General features: G+C 40.8%; 1 protein-coding gene across 4 annotated transcripts in view; it reads right to left on the minus strand.

Annotated features, from left to right (window-relative positions):
* Positions 1 to 398: 398 nt before the first annotated feature.
* FRMPD4 (FERM and PDZ domain containing 4) overlaps positions 399 to 17,619 on the minus strand; it is a 475,664-nt gene continuing 458,443 nt past the window's right edge. For 3 of the 4 annotated variants that reach the window (XM_019529325.1, XM_019529326.1, XM_019529327.1), the window contains 6 exons: positions 16,732 to 16,821; positions 15,993 to 16,175; positions 9,596 to 9,734; positions 7,414 to 8,469; positions 5,838 to 7,112; positions 399 to 1,946 (listed from right to left, as the gene is read on the minus strand). In XM_019529325.1, coding sequence (XP_019384870.1) covers positions 613 to 1,946; positions 5,838 to 7,112; positions 7,414 to 8,469; positions 9,596 to 9,734; positions 15,993 to 16,175; positions 16,732 to 16,821 — 4,077 coding nt within the window. In that variant the 3' untranslated portion in view covers positions 399 to 612. Of the gene's footprint in view, positions 1,952 to 5,837; positions 7,113 to 7,413; positions 8,470 to 9,595; positions 9,735 to 15,992; positions 16,176 to 16,731; positions 16,822 to 17,619 lie in introns of all 4 variants that reach the window. The other variant, XM_019529328.1, reaches the window with a different exon arrangement.

Raw genomic sequence — 17,619 nt, forward strand, 5'->3', positions numbered from 1 at the left:
ATCCTGATATGGGATCTTTCTCTATTTGCAACACAAGAAACACTTCCTAGAAAAGAAGAATCAGGTAACCCAACTATATGAACAAAAGAGTCATTTATTATATATATATTCTCTAGTAAGTTATAATAGTCTCTTGGATTTTAAATGTCCTTTTGTTATTTCCAACGCTTAAAAATTATAATTTTAAAACATTAAATACTGTGTTATATACATTATGATTCCACTTCTTATTTCTAATCACAGAGTCTTCTCCAAGTGTAAACTTGGAGGGAACAGGAAACAATTCCTCTGTCATAACAGGCCGTAAAAGCTCACTTCATACACCTGTAGATTTGGCTATGTGAAAAACAGCCAAATGTCAACACATTCTTGTATGGGAATTTTTTGTTTGTTTTTTGTTTTTGTTTTTATACAAACAGAAGGATAGAACTGGTCAGTACTTTGTCAATGTTCGGTATTATAACTTTTTTTTTTAATCTCATACCTATTTTATATAAAATAACAAAATATACAGAGAGAGCTGAGTTTGTTACATTAGTTCATACACATACAGTAAATAAAAGTTTTCATGTATGGCTTTGCAAAGGTATATTATGAAGTGACTTTTGTGTTTTATTTATTTAAAAGCATTTTAAGAGAACGTGTTAGTGTGCTTACAATAGCGGCCATGGTAGTTGAATGTCGAGCCAAGAGTTTAATGCTAGGATCACCGGAGGTCTTGCCTAACACTGCTTCTGCAGCTTTCAGAAGACAAATGTAGTTTATGACAACCTCATCTATCTTAGCTATAATTTCCTGCTGCTGTGTTTCAGAGTTCATGACTTTAACTAAACGCATGCAGGCTTCTGTTAAACAACAGAGTACTTGAAAGCTGGAAGTCATAGCTAAAAGCATTTCCTCAGGGCTTTTGTCAGCCATGGCCATTTTCCTGCAGGCACTTCCCAACTGTCTTGATTCTATAGATAACAGTTGTTTGTACTGAGAAAGTTTAAGGTCATATGTTTCCCAATGTAGATCTTCTCTCTTCTCCACGCATCCTCGGACCAGTGAGAGAAGCTCATTGGCATCCTTTTGTGCTGCAAGAAATCCATCAGGCATTGCATACGTTTTCTCCTTCATCACATTGATTCTGGCAATTCGTGCATCAAAGGCCACATCATCGAGGTTCATATCAACTTGGCCACCTTGGTCTTCAGCATTGCTTTTGTCATGTGTGTAGTTTGCCTCATTTTGGGGCGACTCAACAGCTTTCCTCTCAGTTTCAATGCAGAAAGACTGACTGACTGACCCTGGTAGCTCACATGGGATCTGTGGCTCATACAGGCAAGAGAGCTGGTTGTTGTGTACATCTTCTTCATCATCATCATCATTTCTTCGGCTTAGGAAACAGTAGCTAAATGGGCCATGGCATCTCCAGTTACTGGCATCCAGCTTTCGTAAGGGCAACGTTCTATACGGTTTGGAGTCCTTTTGAATGGCGCTCATGAGTGAAGACCTTTTATTCTCTTTATTGTCACTAGTGACATTCACAGAACTTTGTGAATAGCTTTTTGATAGCTTTCTGCCCAGTGGGAGTTCTACCCTTTTCTCTGACCTGGATTCATCTCTTTTTATGATGTCTAGAGACTTCAAACTGACTGCAGCCTTCTTTTTCTCAAAAAGCATCTCAATGCCTGTGGACCCGGCAACAATGCTGCTGCTGCTGTGTCTCAATACTTTTCTGCTACATGGCATCCTGAGGCTTCCTCCTATTATGTCATATGGCCGTAAACTGACTGCTGCCTCACATACCTGGTTTGCTTTGGGAATGTCACAAGAGTCTTGATTTTGACTTGGCACCTTTGATTCTGATAACATGGATGATAGCATGATGGTGTCAGCTGGAGGCTGGTTAGGAAAAGTTGAAGGCATGCCTCCTTGTCTTCCATTTTCAGGCTCTGTGAAAGCTACACTAGGGGTAGTAGAAGAACAAGAGAGAATAATTAAGCATCACTCTGATAACATGTAGACTGAATTTCTACATATATTTTATAAACTGCCCTTCCCTTCCCCTCCTCTGCCTTTTTTCTTTTCTTTTTGGAAATAAACTGTCCAGATGGGTTTTTAATACTTTTAAAGGTCTCTGTTTCACTTAATATACCATCCATGCATAAACATTTGTCTTTCAGGAAAGAGAAAGATTTTGGTATGTCACAAATATGGCACAGCCATCAACATGTTCACATTTATGAATACCGATGCATTAGCCTACTCTGATTTAAAAATGGAGACAGTAGGAATGAAATTCTAAAACATTTCCACAAACAACCCCTAAGGTACGTGGAATGGAAGTTTCCTATTTAGTGCTTCAAGAAATATAAGCAAATTGAAAAATCTGTTATTTAATTAAAATTGAAAGAATTTGATAATTTGTGCCCATTTATACTCTCCCTCTTTCCCCCAAAATGAGTTCTTAGGATATAGACAGTCATAACAATTATATCCATATCAATATTGATAATAGCTTTTAGGATGCAACTATTATGCTTGCACGCTTCTATGACAACACGGGGTGCACAACCATTGCCACTTTAACTCTACTCTGCATTCAGCCTGATGTCAGAGGCATGAAGCTAACTACCTCTCTTGGTTTTAACCTTGTTTCCTTCAGGGTTCAGTTACAGCGATTTAGCTAACTTGTATCATTAAATAAATCAGAAGATGTAAGAGATGCGTTGTAAGTGATCATGCACTTTCCTGAGCAGCATGTTCCTGCTTTCCTTTTAAAGCTATTAAGGTAGGTTTGTCTTAGGCCAGTCTAAGGCAGTGAGAAGAAATTGCTTCGTTTGGTTTATGATCTTTCATTGTTCTGGTTTTCATACATTAACTTATTGATGCTGTGTTTGATTTGCAACTAATAAAAGGTTTGTTTGTACCTGAGCTAAAATCTTTTGTTAAACTAATTTTAAAAAACCCCAACATTTATAAAATCTCTTGAAAAAGTTGTGATTAAGTTAGTGCATCTAAGCCAGGGTGGGCAAAATGCGACCCGGAGGCCAGATGCAGCCTGCCAGGCCCTTCTATCCCACCCACGGGGCCCCTAAAAACTTTAGAAAAGTAATAGTTATCTGCCCCGGCTGCCTGTCATGCAGTCCTTGATGTCTTGCTAAAACTCGGTAAGCGGCCCTCCGCCCAAAATAATTGCCCGCCTCTGATAAGCTATCCTTACAGGATACACTTACCATTTATACTTAATGTATGACATTTGTTCTATACAGTTAGTGCTCTGAGCCTTTTCCCTGGCCTATCAACAATGCAACTTTCATATTTTCTTTCAGTGGGTTATCAGGAGATAAATATTCTTTATTTCAGTGAAAGAAATACTAGCCACATATTCACATTATACTATAAATTTTCAGATAGTTTGCTCCTTGCTGGGTGTTAGAAATGGTAGGTACACTTAATGTATAGTAATTGATCTCAGATTTTTCTCTCCTAAATTGACATAACTCTATCTGTAAAGATCCTATTACATTTAGGCATGTAAGGGCAGAATTCACCTCCACTGGTGAGACACCTGACATTTATGTAATTTTTAGGCATCTGCATCACACAAAATCTTGCTTCACACCTCAAATCATGCTAACTTGCCTGAATTCCTTATGCAGCTACATTTTCACATAATGTAACTAAATTTGTCCTGTTGTGTATGCTTGGAAGTGATTCAGTGCTGCTGCAAAGCTGTATAATTGCATTTATGTTCCATTGCAATTCAACTTTGCAACAGACGCACAAAAACACCAGACCAACTCTTGAAACTGCAGAAAAAAAGGGCTCTGACTAGTTACTGGTTAACACTGTACTGAGAACAGCATGTTGCTGGTGCCTACTTTTTGCCCAGTAGACTTCCAGTCAAGGCACCAAACCAGGACGTGGAAGACTCAGATTCTAGGTACACCTCCTGTTGAGGGGATATAAATCCCAACCTTCCTCATCAAAAGCAGTGTCCTAATCACCAGACCACAGGCCAGACAGAACTCGGCAAGTAGCCAAGAAAGGAAAGCAACATTGAGAAACAAGAAGAATAAGCAAGAGAGTGTCTGATGGTGCCTCAAGGAAAGGGAAACTGTTCTACATTGTTTACAATTTAAAAGGCATAGAACCATTGGAAAAAAAAAAGATACAAACAGCCATCGGGGGACAGCAAGCTTTCTTCACATCTGTCAGTTTGAAACTCCTTTCCAATAAAACTGACTTAGATACTCCGATTTATATTATTTATAAAGCCTTCCAGTAACAGTCCTTGTAATAGTACTTCTTAATGTAGGAGAAGCCTCTTGGAAGGCTTTCCCTAAGAACCCTAACATGAAGACATATTTCTCTATGTTTCGGGAGAGGGGGAGAAAGCCTTGTAAATTGGTCATAAGGATATCAGCTGACTCTGCTGTCAAATCTCCCCTGAAACCAACTCTCCTGTGGCATCTCTTACCATACCTGGCTTACACAGAAGGGTGGAGGGACCATACTAAGGACTGATGATGCATTTCTTTCCAGATCACCTTGTTAACTACAGCGCAAAGCCCCTCCCACCTGTACTGTTGCAACTCCAGTGAGCTGGATCCTGCCCCTTCTTACTGAAATAAAATCTACAGTAGTACCATAACCTACTGGCATCACTGTGTATAATGTATTTGGCATTAAAAAGGTGTTGGGTAAAATAAACAGGGAGCAGGGGTCAGGAAGGTGAAAAGGGGTGAAAAGCTTTTTTTTCAGCCATTTCTACCCCACAGCCATCTGGTTAGGGCAACCTGCCCCACAGCCATCTGGTTAGGATGCCCTAACCAGGTGGCTGTGGGGCAGAAATGGCTGAAAAAAAGGCTTTTCAGGAAAAAGCTGAAGTATGAGTGCAAACAGGAAGTGTGGATTCAAAACCTGGGTGGGGGCAAAACCCAGGTTCCCCACATTCTGGCTAAATGCTGTAATCATTAAGCTACTTGAGAAGGAGAAGCAGCTTAATACTGGTTGGTAAAGAGAATGACAGTTGTCTATTTAGTGTCTATTTGCTCAGGTCAGAAGCCCTGGTAAGATAAGTATGTGTGGGGAGGTGGGGGAATAAGTGGAATTCCAACCAGTCATCAGATACATCACAGCAGAGATGAAAATTTTCCACCAAAATGATTGGGGATTCCCATGTTTCTGGTGTAACTAAGGACTTCTCTGTGGAGGTGTCCAAGGGCTTTCCATTTTAAATGTATAGGACCTGTATGATTCTGCAGAGTGAAGCAGAACTCATATCAGGGCACCACTAGCTTTATACTGACTCCCCAGTTACAGTATAGGAGACTATGTTACCCTGCAGGTGAAGTAAAGTGCCTCCTTGACCCTGGTCCTGTAAAGCCTATGGCATCAGCTATGTGTTAGGTACCTAATAGGTGGACTAGGATCTGGCCCTATGTATCCAGGAATTCAAATGAAATATAAACTTGACACTGTGGCATAGCATCCAAGCAATATTTTTTTCAGTATGCATCATGTCATAGAGAATTTACATTAGAAAATAGTTTTTGAAAGCAAATAATAAATGGAAATGTTTTTTCTTCTGTTTAATAAAATGTAATTGTGGGGGAGAGGGGTTAATTCAAATATTTATTTGCAGTGTTTGTAATCAGCAACCAACAGTGCATTCACACATTAGAAACAGAAAGTGAAAATGAATAGAAATGGTCTACGTCTAATTTTACTGTCCACTGCAGCTTGAGGATATGATTTCAGATAAGGACAACATAATCTTCACACCTAGTTTTTACACATTTTCCCTGTTAAATATGTGCTTCAGAAGTCCTTTATTATTGCTGTACCTGTAGTTTCTTTTATCTTGGGGATCCGATGACATCCATCTCTCAAAGTGCCAAATAATGGTTCAGCGTTAATTGCTGAATGCATGACAGGCACTGTCATTCTATGACACACAGCTTCAGACTGCTGATGTAGCTCCTTGTAAGTTGCTCCGTGGTTCGGAAGAATGGCAGCTCTTTCATCTGCTGGGATATAGCCAATACCCTTAACCGATGAATCAGAAATAATGTGCTTAACATCAGAAGTACAAAGAGGAGATTCAACGGGAGTAGCACAAGTGCTACTGCCTGTGCTGCAACCTGCATCCACTGAAGAGCACTGGGAGCTTTGCAGAGAAAAATGGCCTTCACTTTGCAGAGAGGACATGCGCTTGGCCAAGTGATATTCACAAAGTCTTGCCACGCTCTGCTCAGCTTCTGGAAGCTTTGAAGGATGGTCATCTGCAGATAACTCCACATCTTCTGTGTCATTTAGGTCTTTGGCTGAAGACACACTAGTCATATCAGACAAAAAGCCTTCACTCTGGCCAAGTCCTAAAGTATCATCCTGATCCGCTTCAGGATCCTCTTCATCTTTACAGTCAACTTCTGTCTTACCAAGGCCAGAAACTCTTGGAAATGTCTTCCCATTCACTATTTCTGAGCTTGATTTATCTGCTGCTCCATCATCAGAGGCAGCATACCATCTTTGGCGAAAGGCAGGTCTTTCCATATTAAAAGTATTTACACGTTGACTCTCTCTTGATGCAAGACTACCAAATTTACCTTTTAGGTCTTCATCAGTCTCTGCTTTTTTACTTCCCGGCTGCTTTTTCACAGTTGCATTGCCATCAGAGGCTGCTTTTGCTTCTCCATCAGTCACCTTATTTTTCCTTTTACTAGTGCAAGAATATACCAAGGACCCCATGTGCAATTTGCTAAAATAGTCAGTGACCGATTTTGTTTCCATAGTCTCTGGTTCCATTTCCATGTTATCTGAATGAAGAATCTGCTTTGAAGGCACAACTTTTGATTGTAGCTCTGCAGCTTGCCGATTAGTCAAGGACTGTGAGGATTTCATAAGTGATCCTCCAGTCTGATTCTTAGCAATGGGGAACTCTGTCTGCTCTTCCATGAGGTGTTGGTAGCCTTCACTAGTGGCCAAAAACATACGTGTGGAATTTTCTGACTGTTTCTGTGCTGTAGCCAGTTCAGAACTTTCAGTCATTTCAGAAGAGTTTGTTTCATTGCCAGAATCTGAAGATGACTCGGGGCTATATGCTCGCAAGATTGCTACACCTGCAAGCCACAAAAGATAAGAGTCAATTAATGAAAGCATCTGAGGCACTTGGATAAACTGATAAGCAAATGGGGTGCGTTAAATATAAAAATATGCTTGTAAGAATACTCTTGAGTTTATTGCACAGGTCCCGAGAAAAAAAACTTAACAACATACTGGTAGTTCCGCTACACAGCATGGAATGTGATGCATGTAAATGATGGTAAAAACATAGAGAATGGAATGTTTCCAACACTAAATGTTTCAAATGAATGAAATGGGATGATTTTCAATGAATAAATGTAACTATGGCAAAAGAACCTGAATTGTCATTTGTCTGCTGTTCCTCGGAAGCAGCCAAAGCTTCTAGTGCTTGAAGAGTAGAGACTACAGCATCATCTAGCCCCTTTTCACATTTTCCCTCTGTATTAGTAGGGACAGCATCAATGAGTGACACTGGAATGTCATCAGTTCCTGGATCACTAGGTTGCTCCTTTTCTTCTCTATACTGTGTTGTTTGGTTCTGAGAGTCTTCCTCATCTGAACTGTCTCTGAAGCCAGGAGGAGGAGCAGCAATGGCCATGTTTAAGGTATGCAATAAGAAGTCATCTTCATTATCATCACCTTCTGGAGGGGGGAGTGAGGTCAAATCAATAATGTCATCACTAGAACCAGAAAGGCTGAGAATGGCGGGCCTATTAATTTCTCCTACCATAATATCTTCCTCGCAGCTCACTTCATCTTCATCTTCTGCATCATCTGTGTTTTCTGCATAACAAATATCATGCAATAAAGGCTCTTCTATCCCTTCTGCAGCTCCAAATATCTTGCCATCATTTATGCTTGTGTAAACAGAATTTGCAGCAAACTGAATGCTTTCAGCATCTGGTGACAATTCCAAACCTTTCATATCATTGGCATTACTAATATAAATAGCTCTTTGCTTCTCTAACACTTCTGGACTTTCATCCAAAAGTCTTTCATAGCCAAGAGTTTGGGGACTGATGCCATCCAAACTGTGATCTCCAAAAATAAAGGATACTTTTGCTCCCCTTGGTGAATCCTGAGCTTTCTTGCTTGGTTCCAATCCTGAAAGTGACAGCAATGACTGCTGATTTAAACCTCTGTTTGCTTCTGTCTCAGTGGGGCCACCTGGCTTTATTAGCTGCTCATCAAATCCACCTGAATTATAGGTATTTTCTATGTACAGATGCCTGTGGTCTTTTTGACATAAGGGACTTTCAGAGAGATCTGCCATTTTCTGTTTTGGGTCCACAAAAGTAATATGGGCCTCTCGATCTCCTTCAGCTGCAAATGTGGTAGTTTTTGGTATACAGTTCCACTCAGGGGCATGGAGCTTGCCTCTGCTTTCAATTCCTATAATATAAAAATATAAAAGCAACAGTTGTTTAACAAAGGAGTCACTCCATGCAATTTGATAATAATAATTTGTTAATCCTGTGTAATCTGTATTTTGAATAGGATAGCTGTATTCAGCAGTCAAAGCATTTCCAAACTCATCTCTACTTTATGTTAAGGAGTTTTAGATTTAAGAATTAATCTTAGCCAGATGGTTTTATGATATAAGATTACAGAATAAAACAAGAGCTAGGTAGAATTATATTTTAAGACTCATTAAAAGAAACCCAGCACCTCATATTCCTAGATATAGATAATGTTAAAATAACTGTTTAAATAGATTATCGTTTATTTATTTCATTGTGGCATTAGGAGTATATTGGACGTCATTCTTTTTTTTTATTAGAGATATAGGCTGCCCTCCCCAAGAAGGCTCAGGGAGGTTTACAATAAAAGGCAAAACAACCCACAAGACACAGAACAACAACAGACTCTCCCAAAGATACCCAGAACTTCAAAAATCTACTCCACCCCACCTCACTCACTTCTGCTTCCCTGGCTATCACCCACCTGTGCTTCCCAATGCCCATTCACTTCTACATATAGTAAACCTCTCCCCACTTCCTGTTACACCCCATATCTACCCACTTCAGATCTCCTGCTTTTTCCTCTCAATGTTCCACAGAGAGGCTGCAGCTGTCCCCAAGATGGTGTTATTTTATTTTTGGGATATTATCAAAGGCTGAATTTTAAAACATCATGAATCTAACTTTAACGTTATAACAGTCAAGCCCTCGCTACACATTACATGTATGTATAGTACATGACAATAAACTGGTTAATCACACAATAAATTTAGAAGAGCTACATGTACAAAGTAATTATCACAAGAAAAATGACTATCCAGGTATCAAAAGAGCCAACCAGCTATAAAGTTAGTGCTTGAAAATGTGTAAGACTTGGTTTCTATCCAGCTTTAATTTGAACATGTAGCAGGGCCCTCAGCCACATCAGTCTAGTCATCTATTCTACCTTGTATGGTTACACCTATTTCAATAAGATCCTGCCTTCGTGGACCTTATTTAAGTCATCATACCCTTTATGTATACACATGACAACTATTAATGCATGATATAAGAAATACCTGCTTCTCGATTTCCTGTATTTTTCTTGTTGGCCATGTTAAATATTGAGCGCCTTGAATCAACCAGCAGTCTATAGTATCCAGCTGTTAAACAAGCAAGGTTCATCGCATCTGATGATTCCATTAGCAAAGTAATAGGCTAGGAAGAACAACCAAATCTTGGTTAAGGCTATTCATTCTTAATGAGCTCACATGATGAAATATCTTTGAGTAAAAAAATAGTATATTCATAAAACATCAGTGAAATAAACTAGTTTTCCTCATCTCTGAAATGTATGATATAAAATGACAACTAGGATATCAAATGTTTAAAAACATCAGAATTGCATCAAAGACGTGTAACAGGACATTTTAAATTTATTTGACAATTTTGTTAGATTTCTAAAGGGAGCTGAGCATTTTGAGCTTCTTGCTCCATTGATCTTTTTACCCTATGCAGAGGTTTTTCCACCATAGCATTATTCATGTTATACCCCAAACTACTACAGGCAACCCCCGCTTAATGCAGTTTCAGTTAGCGCTATTTCACTATAGCACTCATTTAGAATTGATACCTGATTCTGCTGAGCGCTCAACCAGTTTCGCTATAGCGCTCAGTGGAATTGGAGTTTTGGCAGGCAGGCAGGGCAGGAGAAGCAGCAGTGGCAGCAAGTGGGAGGTGAGTGAGTGGCAGCGAGTGGGTAGGCAGGCATGAGGGCCCAGGGCAGGATAGCAGAAGGGTGGACAGGGGAGTAGAGACAAGCGGCTGCAAAAGAGGGGAGGAGCACGGGACCCAAGCTGGTGCCTGGGGCCAGGACTGGCAGGGGCCTGCATCCAGGGTGGGGGGCAGGAGCATGCGGCCTGCGGGCTTCCACTGGTCCATGCTGGGGTCAGTGGAAGCCTGCATCCAGAGCAGGGTGGCAGGAGCATGGGTGCCCAGGCTGGAGAGCAGAGAGGGTGGGGAGAAGCGGTGGTGACAGAGACAAGTAGCACAAGCCTGTGCTGGTGGCCAGGGCGAGCAGGGGCCCGTGCCCAGAGTGGGGCGGTAGGAGCACGGGGCCTGCATTGGTGCCTGGAGGCAGGGGCCGATGCCCAGAGCATGGCGGCAGTAGTGCCAGTGCCCGGGCTGGCAAGTGGAGCGAGAGGCCAGCAGGTAGGCGAGGGGGCTGGGGAGAGGCGGCAGCAGTGACAAGCAGTGAGGTGGGGCTGGGCATGAGCGTAGGACCTGTGCCAGTGCCCAGGGCCAGGATCAGTGGGGTCCCAGAGCAGGGCAGCAGGAGCACAAGCCTGGGCTGGTACATGGGGTGGGGCGCTAGCAGGTGGGTCAGGAAGTGGGCAGAGGCAGTGGCAAGGAAGGCAGTAACCAATTAATCTCTATTTACATTCATTTTTATGGGGAAATGGGTTTTGCTTAGCGCAGTTTTGCTTAGCGCTCGGTTTCTCTGGAATTAATTAAGAGTGGTAAGCGGAGGCTGCCTGTAACAGCAAAAAGCTAAGAATCTGTTACTCTAGGAGTTGGGTGAACTTTAATGAAGCAGAATCAATGAACCTTCCCAGAAAACTAGAACGTTATGCGGGATGTATGTGTGGAGAAGCAAAATGGCAAAAGCAAGCAGCAGAGATGAGGGAAGATGCAAGACGTAAGGAGGTGGCAGTGGAGGTACAGCACACTGAGGGAAAGGGACTCTATCACCAGGGTGCAGACAGAAGTGCAGCTCCCAACTGTAACTCACGACAACTTTTGCAAAGAGTTCTGAGTTACAACGTTACCCCGACCAAACAGACGTTCCCTGTTGGTTTTAGGGGAGAGAGGGAGACTTCCTGCTGGGAGTCTGCAGTCAGGTTCCCACAACAGTGGCCTTGGCTCTCTGCTAGTGCTCAGTACCTGCTGTTTTCAGAATGGGAGGAGGGAAAGGTGGGAGCTTGTTCTTGGGGCTCCCCACCTGGTGCTGGGGTGGGTGAACAGGAGTCCTCCAGCTTCAGGGGTGGGGGGGAATGAAACCCCCCCGCCCAGATTGAACTCCCTCTGCTCCCTCTCCCCCTCCCAATCTGAAAACAGTGACAGGCTGGGAGCTCTGCAGACATAAGTTACAAAAGATGCTACATTTTGAAATATCTTTATCATACCTCATGCAACGAGGGGTCAGATTTTCACCCAATCAGCCTTTTTTCAAGATGTCTACAGCTGTGCACTTGTGTTTAGTCACAGCTAAAAACTACCTTCTGTGGCCAAATTGGGCAAAAATTGTCACTTCTTTCTGCACCCAAGGTAGCAGCACTACGTTGCAAAGGAAGGGGGAAAATGGAAGAGAATTGGAGATTGTAAGAAGATATACCAAGCTGATGACGTTAGTGTATGAAGAGTCAAGAGTCTACAATCAATAAAAGCCAATGACAGTAGAACATAAACAAAATGATCGCAGAAACTGAAATAACACAGATGCAGAGAAGAGGAATGTAGAAAGTGACACATTTAAAATGATCTTACAGCAGTGACAGAGAAGGGTCCAGAAAAGACTTACATTGACCTATGTTACAAAAACAGTGGGAGCTACACAGAAAAATGAAAGAGCATAGGGAGTGACAGTATCTCAAGCCCAGGAGCATCAAAATGAAACCCAAGTGTAGCCAGAGTTTCTGTATTTCCTATATCATGACACACATTCCTTTACCCAACATTTTATAGGTCTGTATAGCTCCAGGAGGTAGGTATTGCCATGGCTCCTGCCCCCTATGCTGTTTGTGTAGTTTGCATTAAATACTCAGTGGATTCCTGGGTAAATCAAGATTAGAACCTAGATCATCTGGTACCAGTCAAATATTTAAGCCACAAATCTATCTTTCTTTGATAAAGCACTGTGTACTATGTACTATACATATTGCATGCAATTTAAGATCGCAGTGCATATCCCATTGAAGACTGTACTTGCCTTCAGTTTTTCTATCTGTAAAATAGGAATAATGATCCTAACCTTTTTTGTGAAAGCTTTGAACTGCATGAATGAAAAGTCCTGAGAGCTGCTGTTGCTGCTTCTTATGCCAGCTTAAGTTTATCCCCAACACTTGCTCTAGTGATTCATTTTTAGGTAGGTATTTTCCAGGTGTTTTCATAATTTAGAACAAAGATAGCAGCACCATAAGATTTTTAGCCATGTGAGGTTCCCAAAAGTACCCCTGCCTTACTAAAAAAAGAAAAAAAAAATTTCCCACCAGAGCTAATTACACTCTGAGCAGTGCCATACTAACATTGCTCCCAGTTTCAGAGGTAGTGCACACAGAACCAGCATGGATTACCAAAACACAGCACTGCCGTGAGCCACAAACATACCCGAAGGGGTTGTACCTACTCTTTGGGCTGTCCCCCTAGCAGTATCCTGTTCCACTGGTCACAGATTCCACATTACAGCTCATTATCACATTGAAAAACCTGGGGCCCTTTCAGTAACATATTTGGGAAGATAATGGTTGTCCATTTTACTAGAACTGCCTGCTAGCAAATAGGCAACTATTGTAGAGGAAGCTATGAAATTGCTCTCCAGACTGAAACTAAGTTCTGTGATCAGAGCTGTCTAACACAAAGCAAACACAGAACAAGATCTATAATACTGGATTGTAAACCAACGCACACGGTGTTAATACTGTTCCCTGGCACCCTCATTCAGTAGTACATTACATGAATAGTTTTAGGCTTGATGGAAAAATCCAGACATTTTTAAATTTGTTTTTATTGAGAGCCAAGTATTTTGTTTTTGGGCAGTTTGAAATTTTGATCCCATGTATAGGAACTTTGGCGGAATGATCTATACTTCCTGCAAGGCATTCAATCACAGGGAGAAAATAACACAAACTATTAATCCAAAGATGAGTGAATCAATTCTTGTTATGCAAGACTTTTAGAAAGAGCTGACATTTTAAATGCTTTGTTGACACTGAACTTTTTGTGAAGATTAACAGCAGTAGGTAATTTCCACAGAGATTTCAAATGCCAGGAATATTACTGTAACCTACTTCTCACCCATTTTGCATTCTTGTAGCAACCAAACCCTTATTAATGACTTCTTTGAAATAACTTACACTTGAGAAGCTACTTAAAGGAAGAATCAACAATAAAGTCCGAAACTGAACTTTATATCCAAGGTTTCTAAAGTGCTTTGTAAATATCAATTAAAGCTCATAGTACCTCTTTCTTCTTTTAAAGACTGGCAAACTGACATAGAAGGCTGCTACACTAGAGAGATCTAGATTGTACATGTCTTCCTTAGGAAAGTCCACTCCCTCTTGTTTCACAAAGCGCAACTCACCCCCAGGGAAACAGGTGGTGGTTCAAGTTGCCCTCATTTTGAGATGCTGCTGTGAGGCTCAGCTGTTATACTTTTTAACTAAATAGTTTTTGTACATAAGCCCAAATCCTAACAAATGCCAGCCACTTCTTGGGACTACCCAGTATCATAATACACTTTGGGTGGTCACATTTTTGGAGGAGTTCTTCAATTACTAATATATACCTGTTCCAAACATGTAGTCCTATATGGTAACAGAGTTTGGCTTCCCTGTTATCATGGTTCTAGTGTAAATTGAGTGTGATGCTCCATGATAAAAATAATAGGAAAACTTACAGGCTGGTGAACACCCTCTGTTCTCCAAGTCTGTAACAACAAGAAGAGTAATAAACTTGTGATCTGCTAATTCATTGAGGAAAAAGATATTATATATGGTTGGTATCAAGAATGGCAAGGAAATTGAGACATAGTATCCATGACTACATGAGACACTGACTGTGCAGTCACTACTGCACAGTCATTTAGTACTTGTTTATACTGCACAGTAGTGGAGTTACTGCACAGTAGTGTTGCTGAACAAGTTTTTCATGATACTGACCGCACAGTAGTCAAAGACTACTGCACAGTAGTGTTGCGTCATGCTTCCTGCCACATCACACTATTGTGCAGTAGTCACAGGGTATATGGGAAAAAAATACACTATTGGGTGAAACTACTCAGTTCAGGGGCCCAAGAGATCAGCCAGAATGTATAAGGAATCAATGAGCTGTTGAGGGGACCTGGGATTCTTATGGAGTCATTTAAAAATGACTCATTGAGGGACCTGGGATTTTTAAGGAAACTCATCCTAGGAGGAAATTAACTGAAATTTCATTTAGTTTCTCCCTCTATATCTGCATACCCTGTTACTTGCATGCAGTGGAGGGAGAAGAGATGGGAGCAGACCCTTCCTGGTCACCAAACTTTTGGGACTGGCAAGAAAAAGGGGATGCAGCAGGCAGCTCATAAAGAGACTCAAGGCTGAAGGCTAGGAGTGACTAAGAAGCTGGGAAAGGCTGCAGAGCAAGGAAAGCCAGGCAGCCTATTAAGCTAAGCAAAATTGCTACCCCCTCCACCCTGCTCCTGTGGGACACTCCATCTGTCCCACCATCTCAGCATTCACAAGCCGTGCCAGGTATGTAGAAAAAACATTTAAAGCTGTGTCTATGGCTGAATCGCTGATTCTCCAAAGGCCCATCAAATCTTCAGATTAGGCCGAATCGAATCAGGACAGTGTTCCGAATCAACAAATCGTATTGCTCTCCTGCAATTCAGGGCAAATCTGAGTCTGAATCGAATATGGCTCATTTTGCACACCCCTAACCCACAACTACATTAGACAGGTAAAGAAAAAGCAGAAAAAATTATAGAAAAAGAAACTTTCTCCAAATGCATCTACACATGCAACCCACTGCGTAGTTGGTAATTTAGCCAAGTATTAAATGACTGCACAGTACCCCCCAGTACTACATAGTCCTGGTGGTGCTTGGGTTCTTTCTGACCCTACTGAACAGTAGTGGCAGCATCACACTTAGTGCATGCTGACGCTATGTCACCATAGCTTGGCGCTACAGCAATGTAGTGTCTCATGCACTCTCTTTGTAGGTGATTCTATATATGTGATCCTGGATTAGATGGAACACTGGTCGAAAGCGGTGCAGTGATACTTAGGTTCCTATAATGTCCATCTTTGATATAGAACTTTTCATCTGTAGATTTGAAACTGCATCATGAGGAGGTCAGTACCATTATTGCCATTTTACATCTGGGGAAACTGAAGCACAGAGTAGTGAAGTTACTTGCCCAAAGTCACCTAGTAGACCAAGAGCACAGCCAGGAATTCAACTCAGGTCCTCCAAGTCCAGTCCAGTGCTGTATTTACTAAGACCTCTCCTTCTCTAAGAAATAATATGTATTCAGTTTGATTAAAACAATTCTAAAATAATTTCTTGCACCATGGGAGGCATGAAAACTTGTAAAATAAAATCAACTCCACAGCTCTCTAAATATTATCTCTACAGGATATTTAAATCAAAAAAGAAAAAGGAAAGCAGCATTATTTTAGAAGCACAAGTCTGTACAAACCAACACCAGCTTACCTTCACATCTAAAACATGCAGCTCAACTCGAACACTGCTTTCATCTTCTGTGAACATCTCAATCCTGTTCACATGGCTGAAGTCTGCTAGCAAGGCCACCAGATTTGTTTTGGTGTTTATTACGTGGCTGATACCATACCGTGGCCCAACTAACAATGTCACTTCTGAACGTTTTTCTGCCTGCTGAAAAATTAAAAGAAAAAAAGGTAAGAAACCCAGTAATTGCTGCATATCACACATATGCATAAACAACAATCACTCTCTCAATTTGCACAGTTTCTTTACCGTGAATTACTACATTCTTTGGTGACAAAGAAAAATCAAATACACGATTTCTCTAGATTTGTGTGTAATGGAGAAAGGAAATGTTATCACACTTCAGTTTACTTTGTTGGAAAGTGACTGTATTGTGATTTGCATATGAGTGAATGTTGATATATATTTCTTAAGAGAACTTCATTACCAAGGTTTTTTCTTATCTCAAAATCTTTAATCTGTTGCCATTGTGTGCATGTGTCATTTGCCAAGTGAATATTATCTTCATATTGCCAGACGATAAACTGAATACCAAAGAATATATTTTCATAAGGAACAATTAGAGCAGGGTGCTGCTGGTCTGACATTTTCTTATTTTTTGATGAGATTTGGACTTGAATGTCCTCAGAGAAAATATGTCAGTCCAGCATTTCCAAATTTACTGGAGAAAATGATCAAGAACTTAAAAGGAAAAAATAATTACCACTAATGTTGCCTTGAAGACACGCCCCCCATACAGTCGTAGATCACTGAGGAACTTGAGATAATGCACCTTGGCTTGCAGGGCAGACAGCTGAGCAAAGGGATGCAAATTGCACATAATATTATATTTATTACATAAGTAAGATGGGCTGAGAGAAATCAACACAAACAAATGGATGAAATAAATTATGAATACATAGCCTATGGAGAATGGCCTCGATCAGTCTGAAGTAAAGCATTATACATTTGATTTCCTGATGAGGGAATAAATAGTTTCAGTCTTAAAATTAAAGTCTTATTTTGTTTTGGTAAGATGTACTTGGGAATTCGGTATGGGCTATATCAGGGCACTGTAAGAACACTGGAACCGTTCCAGAGAAGAGAAAACATTAGACTACTCAGACTAAACATCTGCTCATTGAGGGATTTCAAGGGTAGACTGCATCTCTCTCTTCCTAATCACTGTCAGTGTAAATTCTTTAACATTTTGTAGCTTGAAAGAGAATAAAATGTCTAAGAATTTCCCAGGATCAGATACAAAGAGTCCACTTTGCTATACACTTGTGATATATAGGAATTTATCTGACCTTTTTCCACTGCTTGTAAAATGTTTTGTTTTTGAACCAAAAAAAAATTTAGTCACATTTTTAACTACACTTAACAGAGAACGAATAGGGAACACATTTACTATGCAGCAGTACATGCAACATATAGCATGTACTGCCTAATAATCTGTCTCCATGAATATTGGCAATAATCTATTAATTAGGGCAAACAGAGTGAAATGCCTTAAAAAAAATCAGCTAAGGCAAGAATATTTATTTAGAATGAAGGGGGAAAGAGGATTTTTTTTTTCAGTTCATCCAAATCATTTAGGCCCAAATCCTGC

Source organism: Crocodylus porosus, unplaced genomic scaffold (genome assembly GCF_001723895.1).
Source record: "Crocodylus porosus isolate Cpor-Errol unplaced genomic scaffold, CroPor_comp1, whole genome shotgun sequence".
NCBI lineage: Eukaryota > Metazoa > Chordata > Crocodylia > Crocodylidae > Crocodylus > Crocodylus porosus.